This window comes from Nanorana parkeri, unplaced genomic scaffold (assembly GCF_000935625.1).
Source record: "Nanorana parkeri isolate BGI_ZX_2015 unplaced genomic scaffold, ASM93562v1 scaffold386, whole genome shotgun sequence".
Lineage (NCBI taxonomy): Eukaryota > Metazoa > Chordata > Amphibia > Anura > Dicroglossidae > Nanorana > Nanorana parkeri.
The window spans coordinates 1,064,018-1,078,452 of NW_017306654.1; the positions used below are offsets into that span (position 1 = coordinate 1,064,018).

Genomic DNA, 14,435 nt, shown 5'->3' on the forward strand with positions numbered 1-14,435 from the left:
TATATATATATATGTATATATATATTTGTTTGCAATCAATTTATGTTTTTCGCTAAAGCATCCGTCTCTGACAAACATCAAACAGACTAAAATAGGTGGGGTTAGGAAAACACCTGGCCTGAACGTCCACATAGCTCAGCAAGTTAGAACATCAGGTTTGTAACAACAGAGTGAAATTAAGCACTGGAGTTGCATAGGATGAGCTAGTTAGGCTTTCTTATCTTGATCCCTTGGACAAACATTTTGGTGGGTTTCTGAACACGAGGTATGGTTGCCTACATCATGCCTTCAGGCCCTCCACAGTATCTGATATTGATATTGATGTTACATCTAGCACTCTAGTTTAACATAACCTACTTAGAATATTGCTGGAGTTGCGTGGAGTTACTTTTGTGTGTGATATAAGACTCTGTTCTTGGGCCCCTAAGGCTAGGTTAACACCTAGGCGACACCTCACCGTGCGGTAATTGTGCAGGATTGCCGCGTGGTCAGGAATCGCCAAGGTGTGAACCGATCGCGCTGTGGGTGCCATTATTTTCTAATGGCACCTCAGTCACGCTGGGCGGATTGCGCGGTTTCTTGCCGCGATTCCACCTGTGCTTCCGAACAGTAAAACAGCCGTGTGTCGTATATCGCAAAAAAAGGTACATGCACCTTTTTTCTGCGATTGCCACGCAGATGCCACCCCATTTAAATCAATGGGGCTGCGCAGCAACCACTGCCTGCATTGTGCAGGACCGTGCTATCCCGGTACGCGTGTCCCGGGTGTCATGCAATGTATTGCAGGTGTGAACCGGGCCTAAAGGGTTGTAGTAATTGGTGATACACAGTAATCTGTGCACCTCATTTCTGCAACACTGTAACTGTTGACATACCTTTTTATTCTGACACAGCTCTATGTGGTTCCATATATGGGACTTTTATGGTAATGTAATGTGTTGATGGACTAATATTGGGTGAATCTTCTGCCTGTATTGTATATAGATTAATAGAATTGTTTTATATTTTTGCAATTGTGTTGTTGATCCAAAATCTAGGGATTGGAGTATAAATGTTTTTTTAAATTAGGTAATTTTTTTTCAAATGTCATCCTTGAAGGGTATCTAAACCCAGTAGCAAAAATGTAATATATTGCCGTTTACCAATCCTTAAATGTGGTGGCTGCATTAGTTTTCTTTTTTTAGGCTTTTCCCTTTATTCTCAGCCTGGTTTTCTGTCCAGTAAGTCTGTTATTTTTTTAGCTTCCTTTAACAGACCAAGCTGTCCAGCAAAAGCGACAGATATAAGTCTACAATGGTCAGATTTTATTCATTTAAATAAAAGTTTTATCCCAAATGGAAAAAAAGTTTTGCTGTAACTGCTTAAAAACTGAATATGGAGTTCATACAAAATGTATTAGTCAAGTCCATCTAAATCTGCTAGTCCTTCTAACACTCCCCTCTCCTCAGGTCACAATTCTGCTGTCTAAGGGTGTCTTTGTTGCTCTTCCATAGAGTGGAGCCACACTATGACAGGATGTGTGTTACTGGCCGGATTACCAGGTGAAAATAAAGGGAAAAAAGCCTTTAAAAAAAAACGAATGCAGATACCAAATCTAAGAATTTGTAAGCTGCAACATATTACATTTTTGTTTTAGGTTTAGATACTCTTTAAAGACCTAGGGTCATCTAAATTCAGAGGTCCCAGTGAGATGTATTGCTATTTAGTCCTTGGCTCTTGACGTTTCTTCTTTGATGGGGTCTACTGCACTATAGCAGGGGTCGGCAACTTCAACACCCCAGCTGTGCTGTAGCTACAATTCCAAATTATGTCTCTGCCACTGGAAGGCATGCCTGTGGCTCTCAGTCTTGCAATGTAGTTCTGCAGCAGCTGGAGTGCCAAGGTTGCCTACCCCTGCACTACAGCTATGACAGACATACACCCTAGGACTTCAGCTGGGTCCTCTTTATGTACAGTATTTCAATGTAGTTAGATGTATTCCTTTAAATCTACACCCCAAAACTCTAATTTGTATACTGCTCCACCATTTTCCCATGGTTTGAAGGTATATCCAGAAATATCCACAACCATAATGATTATGCCGGCACTGATATCCTCATACTGCAGGGACCTTAATCCAACACCTTCACTTGGAGCAGCCCTCTTGACCTCAACCTTGGGGTCTTGAAGCACATGTGAAATATAAAAGACAAAACAGAGTTGCCTTCTCCTTGTTAAGTATCGTTTTAATCATAAACAGAGTCTGGAGTGCTGGATTGATGTTGTATATGCCTATAGCCATGTTACCTTTGTTAGTACTTTTACCTACTTTTATTTATATTATTATAACAATATTTCACAAGGAGGAGGTGCCTCTGTTTTGTCTTTTATATCCAAAAATATACCTGGTATAATTATCACATTTCAAATAGCAGATAGGCAAATGAATATTCAGAAACAGACGTCTAGAGCACTGCAGGAATATGAAGCAAATGTAGGGCATTTGGCAGTCATTTCAATATATACAGTTATGCGGATGCTTTGTATTTCTCTGTGTTTTCAAACTTGATGACTTTCTGTTCTTTGCCTGTCAAAGGGATATGAGCCAAGAGATACAGAAATTGGGAGGAAGTTAATGACCTGGAAAAATATGCAGAGCAACAAAGGATACAGAAGGGCATTGCCTGCCTATCCACACAGTGAGACGAATAGGTATAATGACAGTTTTATTGTTGTATCTCTTTTACGCCATCTGCCTGCTAAACATTTCACACAGCATACGATGGGAGGAAAGCTGTCACAATAGGGACCATTAACATTCAAATATACCATTCACCACGTTTGATCACTCTGATGTTTTAAGGCAAGGTAGTAATTAGTGTGTAACTAATATTTATAGACTATTTTATCGTATTACACTTGGTTTTAGAAAATCTACTGTATTCAAAGTGAAATGGTCAAATTTTTCTTGTGGCTATGCTGTCTACAGTGATCCGTACTCTGCCAGTATTAAAAAAAAAAACAAACACATTAAACAACGTGGACAGAAACACAGACGCAATGCAAATATTTCCCAATGGATAGAAGGGTACTGTTAGATGGGTTATACATGTTATTTACAAATCTTAGCAACTTTCTGTCCTATGTAATAGTATGAACGTGGAATTATACTTTAAGGGCTTGTTCACACAAGCGGACGTGTCCTACCGTGTCCACTAGTGTGTGCTTGGAAAAAAGTGGTTCTGATGCGCCAATTACAATGCATCACACTGTTTGCTTATTCGGTTACAACTTTATTGAGATGTCATTAGTTTTATTCACAGCGGAGCATTGTGATGTTGGTGTAGAGCGTCGCAACACGCTGTGGTGAAAAAAAAATAGTACATGTCCTTTCCTTTTTCAGCACAGTGGTATGAACTGGACACATAGCACACGTGCATATTTGCCTTGACTACACATTTGGATCAGTGGCATCACTAGAGGGGTGCGGGGGGTTCCGCCCGCACCCGGGTGACACCATTGGAGAGGTCGCACCAAAATGACTGACAGCCATTTTGGTGTCACCCCATCTGAAAAGTTGGCAACTTAGTCATGGACCAAGAGCCTCACAGTTGCAGGAGAGAGGAGGGGACCCGGAGGCATACCTTATCTCACCAAGATTGCAGCCGGCAGGTATCACCGAGATGGGCGCACATGCGCAATGACGTCATCGCACACGCGCGTGGTGACGTCATGCATATGAACGATTACATCAGGGCGGGGTGTCCCCTGGTACCCGCTCTGGGTGACACCCAGCCTTGGGACGCCCCTGATTAGGACTACATTGGTCAAGGCTGCCCAGCACAGCCTAAAGTATATGGTATGCATGGGCCCTTAGTCTTGATGTGCCCAGGAAGCACATCACTCTGCTGCTTATTCTTTCTCTGTCCAGTCGCAGGCTGGGGGTGGGACAAGACCTGAAAGTGATTCTTAACTGCAACAGAGAAAGATTAGGTCTCCTGCCCTGCCAGTCATGCCTGTGCTGTGTGGCAGAGCTGTGTATCTCAGAAATTAGTGGACAGAAATACATATGCTTTGGCAGGTAACACAGCTTCTATTAATGTATTTCAACTGTGCGAGGGCTGAACGAGAAAAGACTTTAGATTTTCTTGATTTCAGCTGTTAGCGTAGATGGCAGATCTGCCCCACCGGTCTACTGAATTCTGAAAGCAGCGGGTGTGCTGCTAATTGGCTGCAGTTACTGGGGGGGAGTCCCAACGAGGTCACACACAGCTCACATTTCAGATGGGTCCTACTGACTAGCATATGGTCAGTTTTAGAAAGGTCAGTGGTTGCATTCCTGGGATTGGGACATTTACAGTATATGTATTCAAACATTAAGAAATCCATTAAAATTTATCCATATAATCATCAAGAATTATAGATAAAAATCACATTTCTTTTTGTCAGTTTTAATGACCTGGATTTTAGCAGAAGAAAAGAGAAGCTGTTTCAAATGTCCAGAAAAGAAACACGATATCGCAGGATGGTGGAAGAAAAAGATGGGGTAGATGGCTTTTTCTGTGGACCACCAGGTTAGTAGAATCTGTGTGAACACAAAGGGAAAATGTGTTAGATTTTTGTCAAAAAAAGCATTTTATGTTTTTCTACTTAAAAAAGTGTTAAAATATAAATGTTATAATATTTCCACTAAAAGACTTGTATAGTTCAGTACACTTCAAAGGCTTTAAAATATATTGCTTACAATTTATTTCTGGATTCACATTGTTACCTTATAGTATCAATAGCATTACCACAACGCACTACAACGTACTACACAAGTCACACATGTGACACACATTCATTATGAAAGGTGCCCCCTACGCACCACAATACATGGTAAAGAACCAGCATGTATTGTGGCCCATGCACCTTTTTTGCACATTCTAGTAACTTAGGCAGTCTATTCAGATGATGTGAATGGGCCCTCAGTAACTGAATTTGATTTGGTTGCAGCAAAGCAGTGCTCCGTGTAGCACAAGGAGCCAGTCAGCTCATGTGCTGACAAGGAGCATGCAGATAGGAGAAAAAAGTAGAGTGATAGAGAGATGAGCTCATCAATGTGCTGTTTCTCCTATCACTGTTCAGTGTACTTGTACAAATGCCATCCAATGTCAATGTTGTGATCATCCAATGTCATTGTTGTGATCTGGAGATTAAGCTGGGGAGGCAATATTTTCATTTATTTGATATACACATACAGTATATATCTTTTTTTTTAATTTGCACTTTCTTTTATTTAACTTTTTTCCTTATGAGGGAGTCCGGATCTGGTCAATGGAGACCAAATCCAGACCGCTCAATGCAGCTGTATAGCAGAAGACCACTTTTAATAGTGATTTAAGGCTGCAGGGAGACGCCAGACAGAGATATAACAGCTCTGTGGAGCCAGCTTTAGTAGCATTGGAAGCCCTGGAGCCGGCCGTTTCAGCTCCTAGGCTTAGCGCTGGTGGTTCAGGCCCATACCCCTGCCAAGCGCTGCTGAGGCTCAAGTGGTGAACTTTTAATAGGCTATTATTTTTTTGACTGGCGTCCTGCTTTAAACAATGATAGGATACAAAACATTATAGTTTGTAACCACCTGCAGACCTTGTATGTACAAGGTACACGTAAAGAGACTTCAGCTTAGTACTTTTGTCATTCCTTGTATGCTCAGCGTTCCTCAGAACTGAAAGTGAATCCTGTGTTAATGAAGAGTGTAACAGCCTCTTGTTTTACCCCATACTAACCCTTGGTTAACCTTAAAGGATACCTATTCCTATTCATACGAGTTGTCCTTTAACAAAGGCAGTCCACCCGGTCTGATATTTGTCTTCATCATCAATCTTTACTTCACGGCCCCGCCAGACACTGCACAACCTTGCTTCTGAAAATGCCCTGGTCCCCTTCAGCCTGCACATCTGTGCTGCAGCCCTATTAATTTATATGCTGGGTGTACCCATGGCCACCTCCAGCAGTCCTGCAGAGGTTCTCCCCATAAGAAAAATTGAGTCGGGGTGCAAATGCACAGGTAGATAAGACTTTTTTACAAGTAAGGCTATGCAGTGCCTAGCAGGGTCACACAGTAAAGATCGCTGGCTTGAGGATGAAGTGGCATGTTGGACCAGGTGGGCTGCACTCAGCATGGGGAATCATTAAAGTACAACTTTTACCAAGGATAGAGTTGCCCTTTAAGCACTCCTAATTAAAGAACAACTCTGGGCAAATTAAAAATGAATATTTGCAGTGGGGCTACCCCGCACTGCAAGGGTTAAGTGCTCGTTTTAGTCTAAGGTTTAAAATAAAAAAAGACATACTAACCTGTTCCTCTGACACGCCCAGCTGTTACACTAGTCCCCACAGCCTCTCTGCATCTCCACTACGGCGGTGGAACGTCCCTTGGTTTACATACGTCTAATACATTGTATTAGGCATGATGACTCATGGATCCTTAGACCATCGGAGCAGAGGGGGAGAAGAGACTGTGGGGACCGTTCTAGCAGCCAGATGGGACCAAGGTTTAGGTGAGTATATCTTTTTTATTTTACACTGTAGACCAAAACGAGCATTTAACCATCGCAGTGTGGGGGGAGCCCCACTTCAGTGGCTACATTTTATTCTGCCCGGAGTTCTTCTTCTTCTTAACTCTTTCCCCATTCTTTTATCTTTAACTTGTTTTTTAATTATTTGTGTGTGTACGTGTGTGTATTTATATATAGTCATTGTTGTTATTATTATTTAGAAAAAGAGTCAGATATGCAATAAAAATGGCTGTGGGTGTGCTAACTTTGGGAGGGTTCATGTTAAATCAAGTTTGATATAAAACAAAAATGCAGCACCACCTGGTGAAATTTTTTGGAAAGAATATCAAAGATCTCCTTACAGGACAAAAGCAGTATAAAAATACTGGATTGGAATCACCCAAAATATAATGTTGAGTTATGGAAAATATGGTATACATGCTTCTCTTCACCTATTCGGCAAACAAAATACTGTGAATCTGTTACTCTACTACACCTCTCTTTTCATGATTGATGTGATCCCTACTTCTACGTGCTTTGTTTGTTCAAAACAACAAATTTCAAAGTTGTGTCTGAGTAAAACATTTCACTCAAATGCTTTGATTCTATCTAGTTTCTGTCTAATTTTGAATCTACTTTCAGTCACTCTGTTCTCCCCTAATTAGATTAATCTACAGGGGCATGCACAAGTATAAACCACATGAAAAGGCTTGAAACAATCCAAACTCCAGCCCTACGTGGACCATCGTGAATCCTTGATCTACAATTTTTCAGTGACCCAGTCACTCAGGGAGGCTGCCGTTTTGAGGGCTATTAGGAAACTTCCTCACAGTATATGCAAAGAGAACATTAAGACAGTGTAACAACCAGACCCCACAGGTCTTATTTTAGGTGGAGGATCACAGCTGCAGAAGTATGAGGAGGGGGTGCAATCCTACACCACAGTGAATTTACAGTCTTATGGTATAGAGTTAGGCAACAATTACTTAGCATGAAAAATAGATGAGGTTTTATTGTAGGGAGCAGTCCTTTTAGATTAGTGGGGTGAAGGATGACAACAATCAATGGGAGCAATCAAGTTATCCCTATGCACAGTTCTATCAATATGCAAGCATTTGGAAATCACAGTCTGTGGTATGCTTACTGCTATTTTAGTTGATAGGAATGATAAGGAGAATGTTGGTGCCCTCCGGTGGATCTTTAGAGTAACTGCAGTCCAGATTGTAATAGTCCTTGCTGAAGCTGGGGATGAAGGAGGTAGTGGAGACCGAATTGCAGGGAAGTCAAAGCAGGATGTGCTGGTGGTTTTGGAGGGGCTCTGTCCGGCCCAATAAGAGGAAGAGGTTCGGTGCTGGGATACAGGAACTTGCCTGGCGTCTTCACACTTGCTCGAACGTCAGGCAAGTGTAACATTCAGCCTTAACTAGGGAGTGGGGGAGGAGTCCTGGAACGAGGAACAGGTGAGTGATCGAGTGCACCTGTTACAGACAGCCCCTTCTCCTGGTGTAATAACATTTATTAAGAACAGTATCAAATACAATACATATAACTACTCACATATTTCATGTGGAACGAAATGTGACATGCTCCAATCCTGAAACACTGGGTACCACAGGACTGCCAGTCCAAATGGTATGATGACCACAAAAGGTCAATGCAGAGAGTTTTGTTCCACGTTTCGTTCCACATGGAATATGTGAGTAGTTATATGTATTACATATGAAAAGATGGTGCTGTACCCAAATTACACAGTTGCAGGGGAAATGGACCAGACAAGTAATATAGAGGGTGGCTGAATCACAGGAGTATTACTGAGGGACACTGGACATTTATGGGAAAAACCGTACTGAGGTGCACTGGAGGTGGTTAAGAGAGTCAATACAGAGTAGGGGGGCACTGGTGACTAATGACAGAACCAGTACAGGGGCATTGGGGGCAGGCAAGAGGAGCAGCATAGAGATCTGTAAAAAAGAATTGATCAAGAAAGGCAGTGTAGAGAAGGGTGCACTGGCAGCAGATCTGAGGAGCAATACAGAGGGGTGCTAAAGGCTGATGAAATGAGCAGAACATGCAAGTGTCAAAGTGCATAAGAGAAGCAGTGTATCAAGTGAAGGGGACCTGATGGGGTCAGTTTGGGGGGTTGTGTGGACAGGACCGCAAACCCCCACTAGGCTTTCAGAATGATCCATCGACTTACCACTTCACCCATTCCTTTTATATTGACAGGAGAGTGGTGAAAAGAGAGTGGTGTGTGAGCTGGTGGTCACCAGCTGATCTATGCCAACTTCAACTACATATTAAATAGATATGCTTGTCAGAAAAGATTGGGTAAAAACCGACCAAAACATTTAAAGATTTGAAGCTTAACCTGGTTATTATTGCTGTTTATGTCCTCACGGGGCAGATTTTTCCTCACCAACTGTCCTGTTGACCCCCATTCCCCTCATTTTGCACCCTGCTGCCACTTTTGAAAGCTAGATATAATTTGTACAGCAATGAAAACAGTTTCCTTTAAAGAGATCTAATAAAACACACCTACTCTATTTTACTAGGCAGCTGTATCTTTGATCATAGGGTTTTGAAACTTAAAGCATCCTTACATGCAAGTTAACAAGGTTCACAGAGAATACTACAGCAGCACTAATCAACTGATAAAACATTAGGTGGAACTTGGCTGCCGTCTAGAAAAGAAAAAACCCTTTTAATTAAGCTATTGTCTTACTTTAGTTTAACAGGGTATATCACATCATGTGTATTTCCTTGATACTCCATGTATACTCTACTTACAAATGTATAATCTGCTTTCCAGCAAAGACCTACTCGCAACTTGTATTCATGTCAAAAACAGCAGGAAGCTTGTGGAACCTGCAAGCCATCCAATCTATGTGCCGCATAGAAAAAGAAAAGGTCGGTACAACAAAAGTCTGATATTATAAGCCCAAATTAAGCCAGCTAAATATTTATTAGGTAGACATTGTACTAATAGCCTTAATTTTCATAGTTTTATTCTACTTTCCTGCTATAGAGGTTGTGCAGTGCAAATAAATATGACTGTGCAGCCCGAATGGCACCAGAGTTGGACCACACTGCTCAGTGCACTCCATAGTCGAACAGGCCTAGTCAGATACAGGTCCTTTCCCCTACAAATCTATTTAAGGATGCTTGTAATAAGGGGTGTTGATACTCATCTATGCCAGCACAGACCACTGTAGTGTGAGGGCAGGAAATGCTATTGTACTGGGGGTGAGATCAAGCTGTGTATGGCCAACCTATATGGTGTGTAATTGGTATACAATAGTGAAGTGAAAGAAAATATAACAGAAGCCAGCATAGAGCTGAAGATATTTATACAGAAGTGTTTCTGATATCTTGTTTTCTTTTCTAGATCCGCTCACACCCTAGTTTCTCAGAGCTGTGTGAACGCAATAACAACAAGGAATGTTGTCCCAGTTGGTCTCTTGGGAACTACATATCAGTTCTGTACAATCGGTCTTCTTGCATGGAAATCACACAGAGTGACATCTTCCACACGCTGGCTCTTCTTCGTTCATGTGCCCCAGACTACCACCGAGGTGCTCTCACACCCATGTGCATAGGTTCAAGATCCGAGAGGGAGAAGCATTCCCAATGTGCCAAAGTGCCTGAAAAGTGTACACGATCCAGCGCGGTATATCAACTGCTTCATTTTCTAGTTGATAGAGACTTTCTGAGCCCCCAGACAACAGACTATCAAGTCCCATCTCTGAAGTACAGCTTGCTGTTTTTACCAACAAAGAAAGGGCCAGAAATGATGGATATTTATGTGGACAACTTGGAATCATGGGAGCTTTTTGATAATTACACGGCTATCACTGGAATGGACTTGGGGTTAAAGCAAAAACTTTTTCACCACTATCTTGTTTTGGATACCGTGTATCCAGTCCTAGGGATATTAGCTATTTTTCTAAGTATGTCTTTTTACCTGCGTTCTTTTTTTATCACTTTTATGGTTATGATGTCTGTAATTGGTTCACTGATGATTTCTTTCTTTTTGTACAAGTTGATCTTTAGAATAACTTTCTTTCCTTTTGTAAACTTGATAGCAGTTATCATCCTTAGCAGTATCTGTGCAAACCATACTTTTGTGTTCTTTGACCTATGGAACCTCAGCAAAATACAACACTCTGCAGCTGGCATGCTGCAGTGGGTGAAACAAACTATGCATCATTTTTGTTATCTTATGTTAGTATCTTCTTTGGCTACTGGAGCTGCTTTCTATGGGAGCTACTTGAGCAGCATTACCTCTGTTCGATGCTTTTCTATATACATGGGAACCTCAGTATTAGTCAACATGGCATTTATGATAACCTGGCTGCCAGCTACCATGGTACTTTATGAGAGGTATATCAAGACCAATTGTACCTATAAATCGGAAGATTACTGGAACAGCAATGGCCATAAAAAGTTATTTCTGTCCCTTTACCAAAAGTTAGGAGGTTTACAAAGTACTTTGTCTGAAACATCAAAGCTTTTTTTTGAGAAGCTCCTACCTTGTGGGGTGATAAAGTTCCGTTACATCTGGATCTGTTGGTTTGTCGCTCTTGCAGCAGGTGGTGCTTATATTGCCTGCATTAACCCCAAATTAAGACTGCCATTTTCAGATCTTTCATCAGTTCAGATGTTTCGGTTGAGTCACCCCTTCGAAAGGTATGATGCTGAATACTGCCACCAGTTCATGTTTGAACATCAGGAATATGGAGAAGGGCAACATATGCCAATTAGACTTATATGGGGCATCAGGCCTGTGGACAATGGAGATCACCTCAATCCAAAAGTAAATGGAACACTTGTAACAGATGCTACTTTTACTATCCGCAATGCTGATGACCAGCGATGGCTTCTTGAACTTTGTAACAAAGTGAGAAACCAAAGTTTTTATTATTCTGATCAGGGGAAAAAGCCAAACATTTGCTTCATGGAAGATTTTCACCGCTGGATGGAAAGTCGCCAATGTTCACAGAGCGATCAAAACCATAACCTATGCTGTAATCAGTTTTCATTTCCTTATGCAAGTGATTTGCTTCTCCACTGCATAAAAATGATGGTTAGAGAACAAGGAGGGGATGGACCTGAGTCTTATGACATTGGGCCTAGATTTAATGCTGATGGAAACCTGACTGCCTTGGTTTTGGAATTTCAAACTACATATCACTATAGCTTCAATTACAGCAAGACCAATACTTTTTTTAATACTCTGAACCAATGGCTAACAAATGAAATAAAGAATGCACCAGCAGGTCTTCAGAATGGTTGGTTTACTAGCAAACTTTTTCTTTTTAACCTACAGCATGCACTGAGTACTGAGATCATGATGATAACTGGCTTCTCCGTTGCAATCTCTTTTGTAGTTTTGCTGCTAACCACTTGGAATGTCTTACTCAGCTTATTTTCAGTTGCCTCCATTGGAGGTGCAGTTCTGCTAACAGTGGGTCTCTTAGTTCTTTTAGAATGGCAGTTAAATGTTATGGAATCTCTGTTTGTATCAGCTGCAGTAGGCATCTCTGTTGACTTCACGGTAAATTACTGCATTTCATATCATCTGTGCCCACATTCTGACCGTCTCAGCCGTGTGGCATTCTCCCTTAAACAAATGAGTTGTGCCACTGCAATGGGGGCCTCGGCTATGTTTTCTGCAGGAGTAATAATGTTACCAGCAACTGTGTTGGTCTACAGAAAACTTGGTATATTCATTATGATGATTAAATGTATCAGCTGTGGCTTTGCAAGCTTCTTTTTTCAGTCTATTTGCTGTTTTTTTGGCCCAGAGAAAAACTGTGGACAAATATTATGGCCTTGTGCTAACATAATAAAAGAATATCCAGAAAACCCAAAGCCAAATGGCACATTTACTTGCAGTGGAAATGACAAACAGTGCAGGCTAAGAAAAGTTCCGGAAACTAACACAGAAAATGAACAGTATGAGCTTCAGCCTTTAGCCAGGAACCTTAGTGACAGTTTTGACAACAGCACTACTACTAGTAGGCTTTCCAAACGTCCTTCTATTCTGTCTGAAGACATGCAGTTATCAGACAATAAGTGTTTGAGAACAGGAGCACAGTGCATTCAAGCTGAAGCCCAAGAAATCCATGATAACCCTACCAATCACAAAGCTTTTAGTCATTGCCCTGCTCTGCAGACATCATCTCCCTACAGACAAAGCAGTTTTGGGTCCGAGAAGGAGAACCCAGAAGAATCATGCAGACAATGCATTTGTCCGAGAATGAACAGTAAGACATGGAATGGATCGGTGGTGGACCATGTTCATGTACACAACAGGCAGGATCAATCCAACAGCTTGCAAAGCCCTAAAGATGGCAGTCCTATCCATTATTCCCCAGAAAAAAACATTCGTATGTATGAATATTCTAGGTGCCTCTGTTCTGTAGGTAGCTCATTTGATGCTCTTGACTCAAATGAAACGTGTCTTAGTGATATCGATCAGAACATTAAGTTGGAATCAGCAAGGTGCTCACCAGATTTCCTTGATGTTCCAGATTCCCCATATCACAATGAGAGGGGAAATTTAAATGGGAAAAGAGAAACTCTAAAACTGGCTCTAAGGGAAACAGTTTTTGATCCACCTTCATCTTCTAAGCAAACCAATATGTTATGGAAAATGCAGTCTAACCAAGATGACGATCACCCTGTTGTTCTACCAAACAGCAAACCAGACATGCCTGATATCTGGATAAAGAGGTCGAGTGAACACAGCTCTGGCTATATCAGCTGAAATATCTTTTAATCACAAAAGAACTTTCATGCAACAAAATAACTGCAAAATAGTTTCTTAATTCCCATTGTTTCATTTTGTGATGTATGGTTTGTGTAGAAAACCCATATGATGTCTACAAAAGGACCACTTGATTTTCTGTTTAAACAATGTGCGCTAGCTGAGTTGGAAAGTCTTTAATATTAAAGTTACAAAGTAACTAATTAAAACTGCAAATATCTTATTAATGCACCTACCAATTTCATATCAAGGCTAATGATTGAGATCACTGACTGTAAAGCTCACAGGATTTATCCTTTACAATTGCTATTACACCTCACTCCGATTCTTGTAAATCTTGATGTAATGCATTTTAGTGGCAAAAAGGGGAGGCTGTCGACAGACTTATTTCAGATGATAGAATGTGACCCTAAATCTGCTGAGGCGGGTAACACCACACTATCTTCATAAGCACATGACAGCAATCAACATTTAATTGGAGATAACTTCAATACTTTTTGTTGTGAAAAGGAAACTGCAGTCCCGAGATGAATCACTCACAACACAAACTCTAGAGAATATACAAACTCTATGCAGAGTCCTTGAACCTGGGGCTTTATTAATACAAACTGCAGCATTAACCACTGCCCCATCATACATTGTTTGGCCATCATACTCCATTGTGTAATAATGGAAGAGAAAATAATATCAGCACTGTAACATGTTCCTGCAAATAATTTAAAGGGTCACTGCTACTATTATACTGTTCAGAAACATGCTCACATCTGTACAAATCTTGTTGTTCTATTTTCATTTGTCATCACAACGACCATTGCTCATTCTACTTTGTTATCAGATATTTTACTGTAATTCTGCCATGTGAGATTGCGCATGTGACTTTTGTCACTGATGGCCTTCATCCATAAACGTCAGTTTTTTGTCTTTTTCTAGCTTCAGTACTTCAGAGTCACAGACCCAGAACAAGCATGTAGAAAATAAAAGTTAGATTCCTTTTCTTGATACTTGTTCCAGGTCAGTGAAAGCATCAACATTGCATCCATGGAACTTGCATTTTTTGGAAGCAGAGGTCAACAGTCTACACAATCCTCTCATGACAAGTGTACTTTAAAGACACTCTGTTGCTAAAACTGAGAAACCTAATAACAGCT

General features: G+C 41.0%; 1 protein-coding gene across 1 annotated transcript in view; it reads left to right on the forward strand.

The window, feature by feature from the left end:
- The window catches only part of DISP2 (dispatched RND transporter family member 2), a 38,936-nt gene extending 25,448 nt beyond the window's left edge, over window positions 1-13,488 (forward strand). The window contains exons 5-8 of the mRNA XM_018559280.1: window positions 2,576-2,691; window positions 4,429-4,553; window positions 9,328-9,425; window positions 9,904-13,488. Coding sequence (XP_018414782.1) covers window positions 2,576-2,691; window positions 4,429-4,553; window positions 9,328-9,425; window positions 9,904-13,287 — 3,723 coding nt within the window. The 3' untranslated portion in view covers window positions 13,288-13,488. The remainder of the gene's footprint in view (window positions 1-2,575; window positions 2,692-4,428; window positions 4,554-9,327; window positions 9,426-9,903) is intronic.
- The last annotated feature ends 947 nt before the right edge of the window (window positions 13,489-14,435 follow it).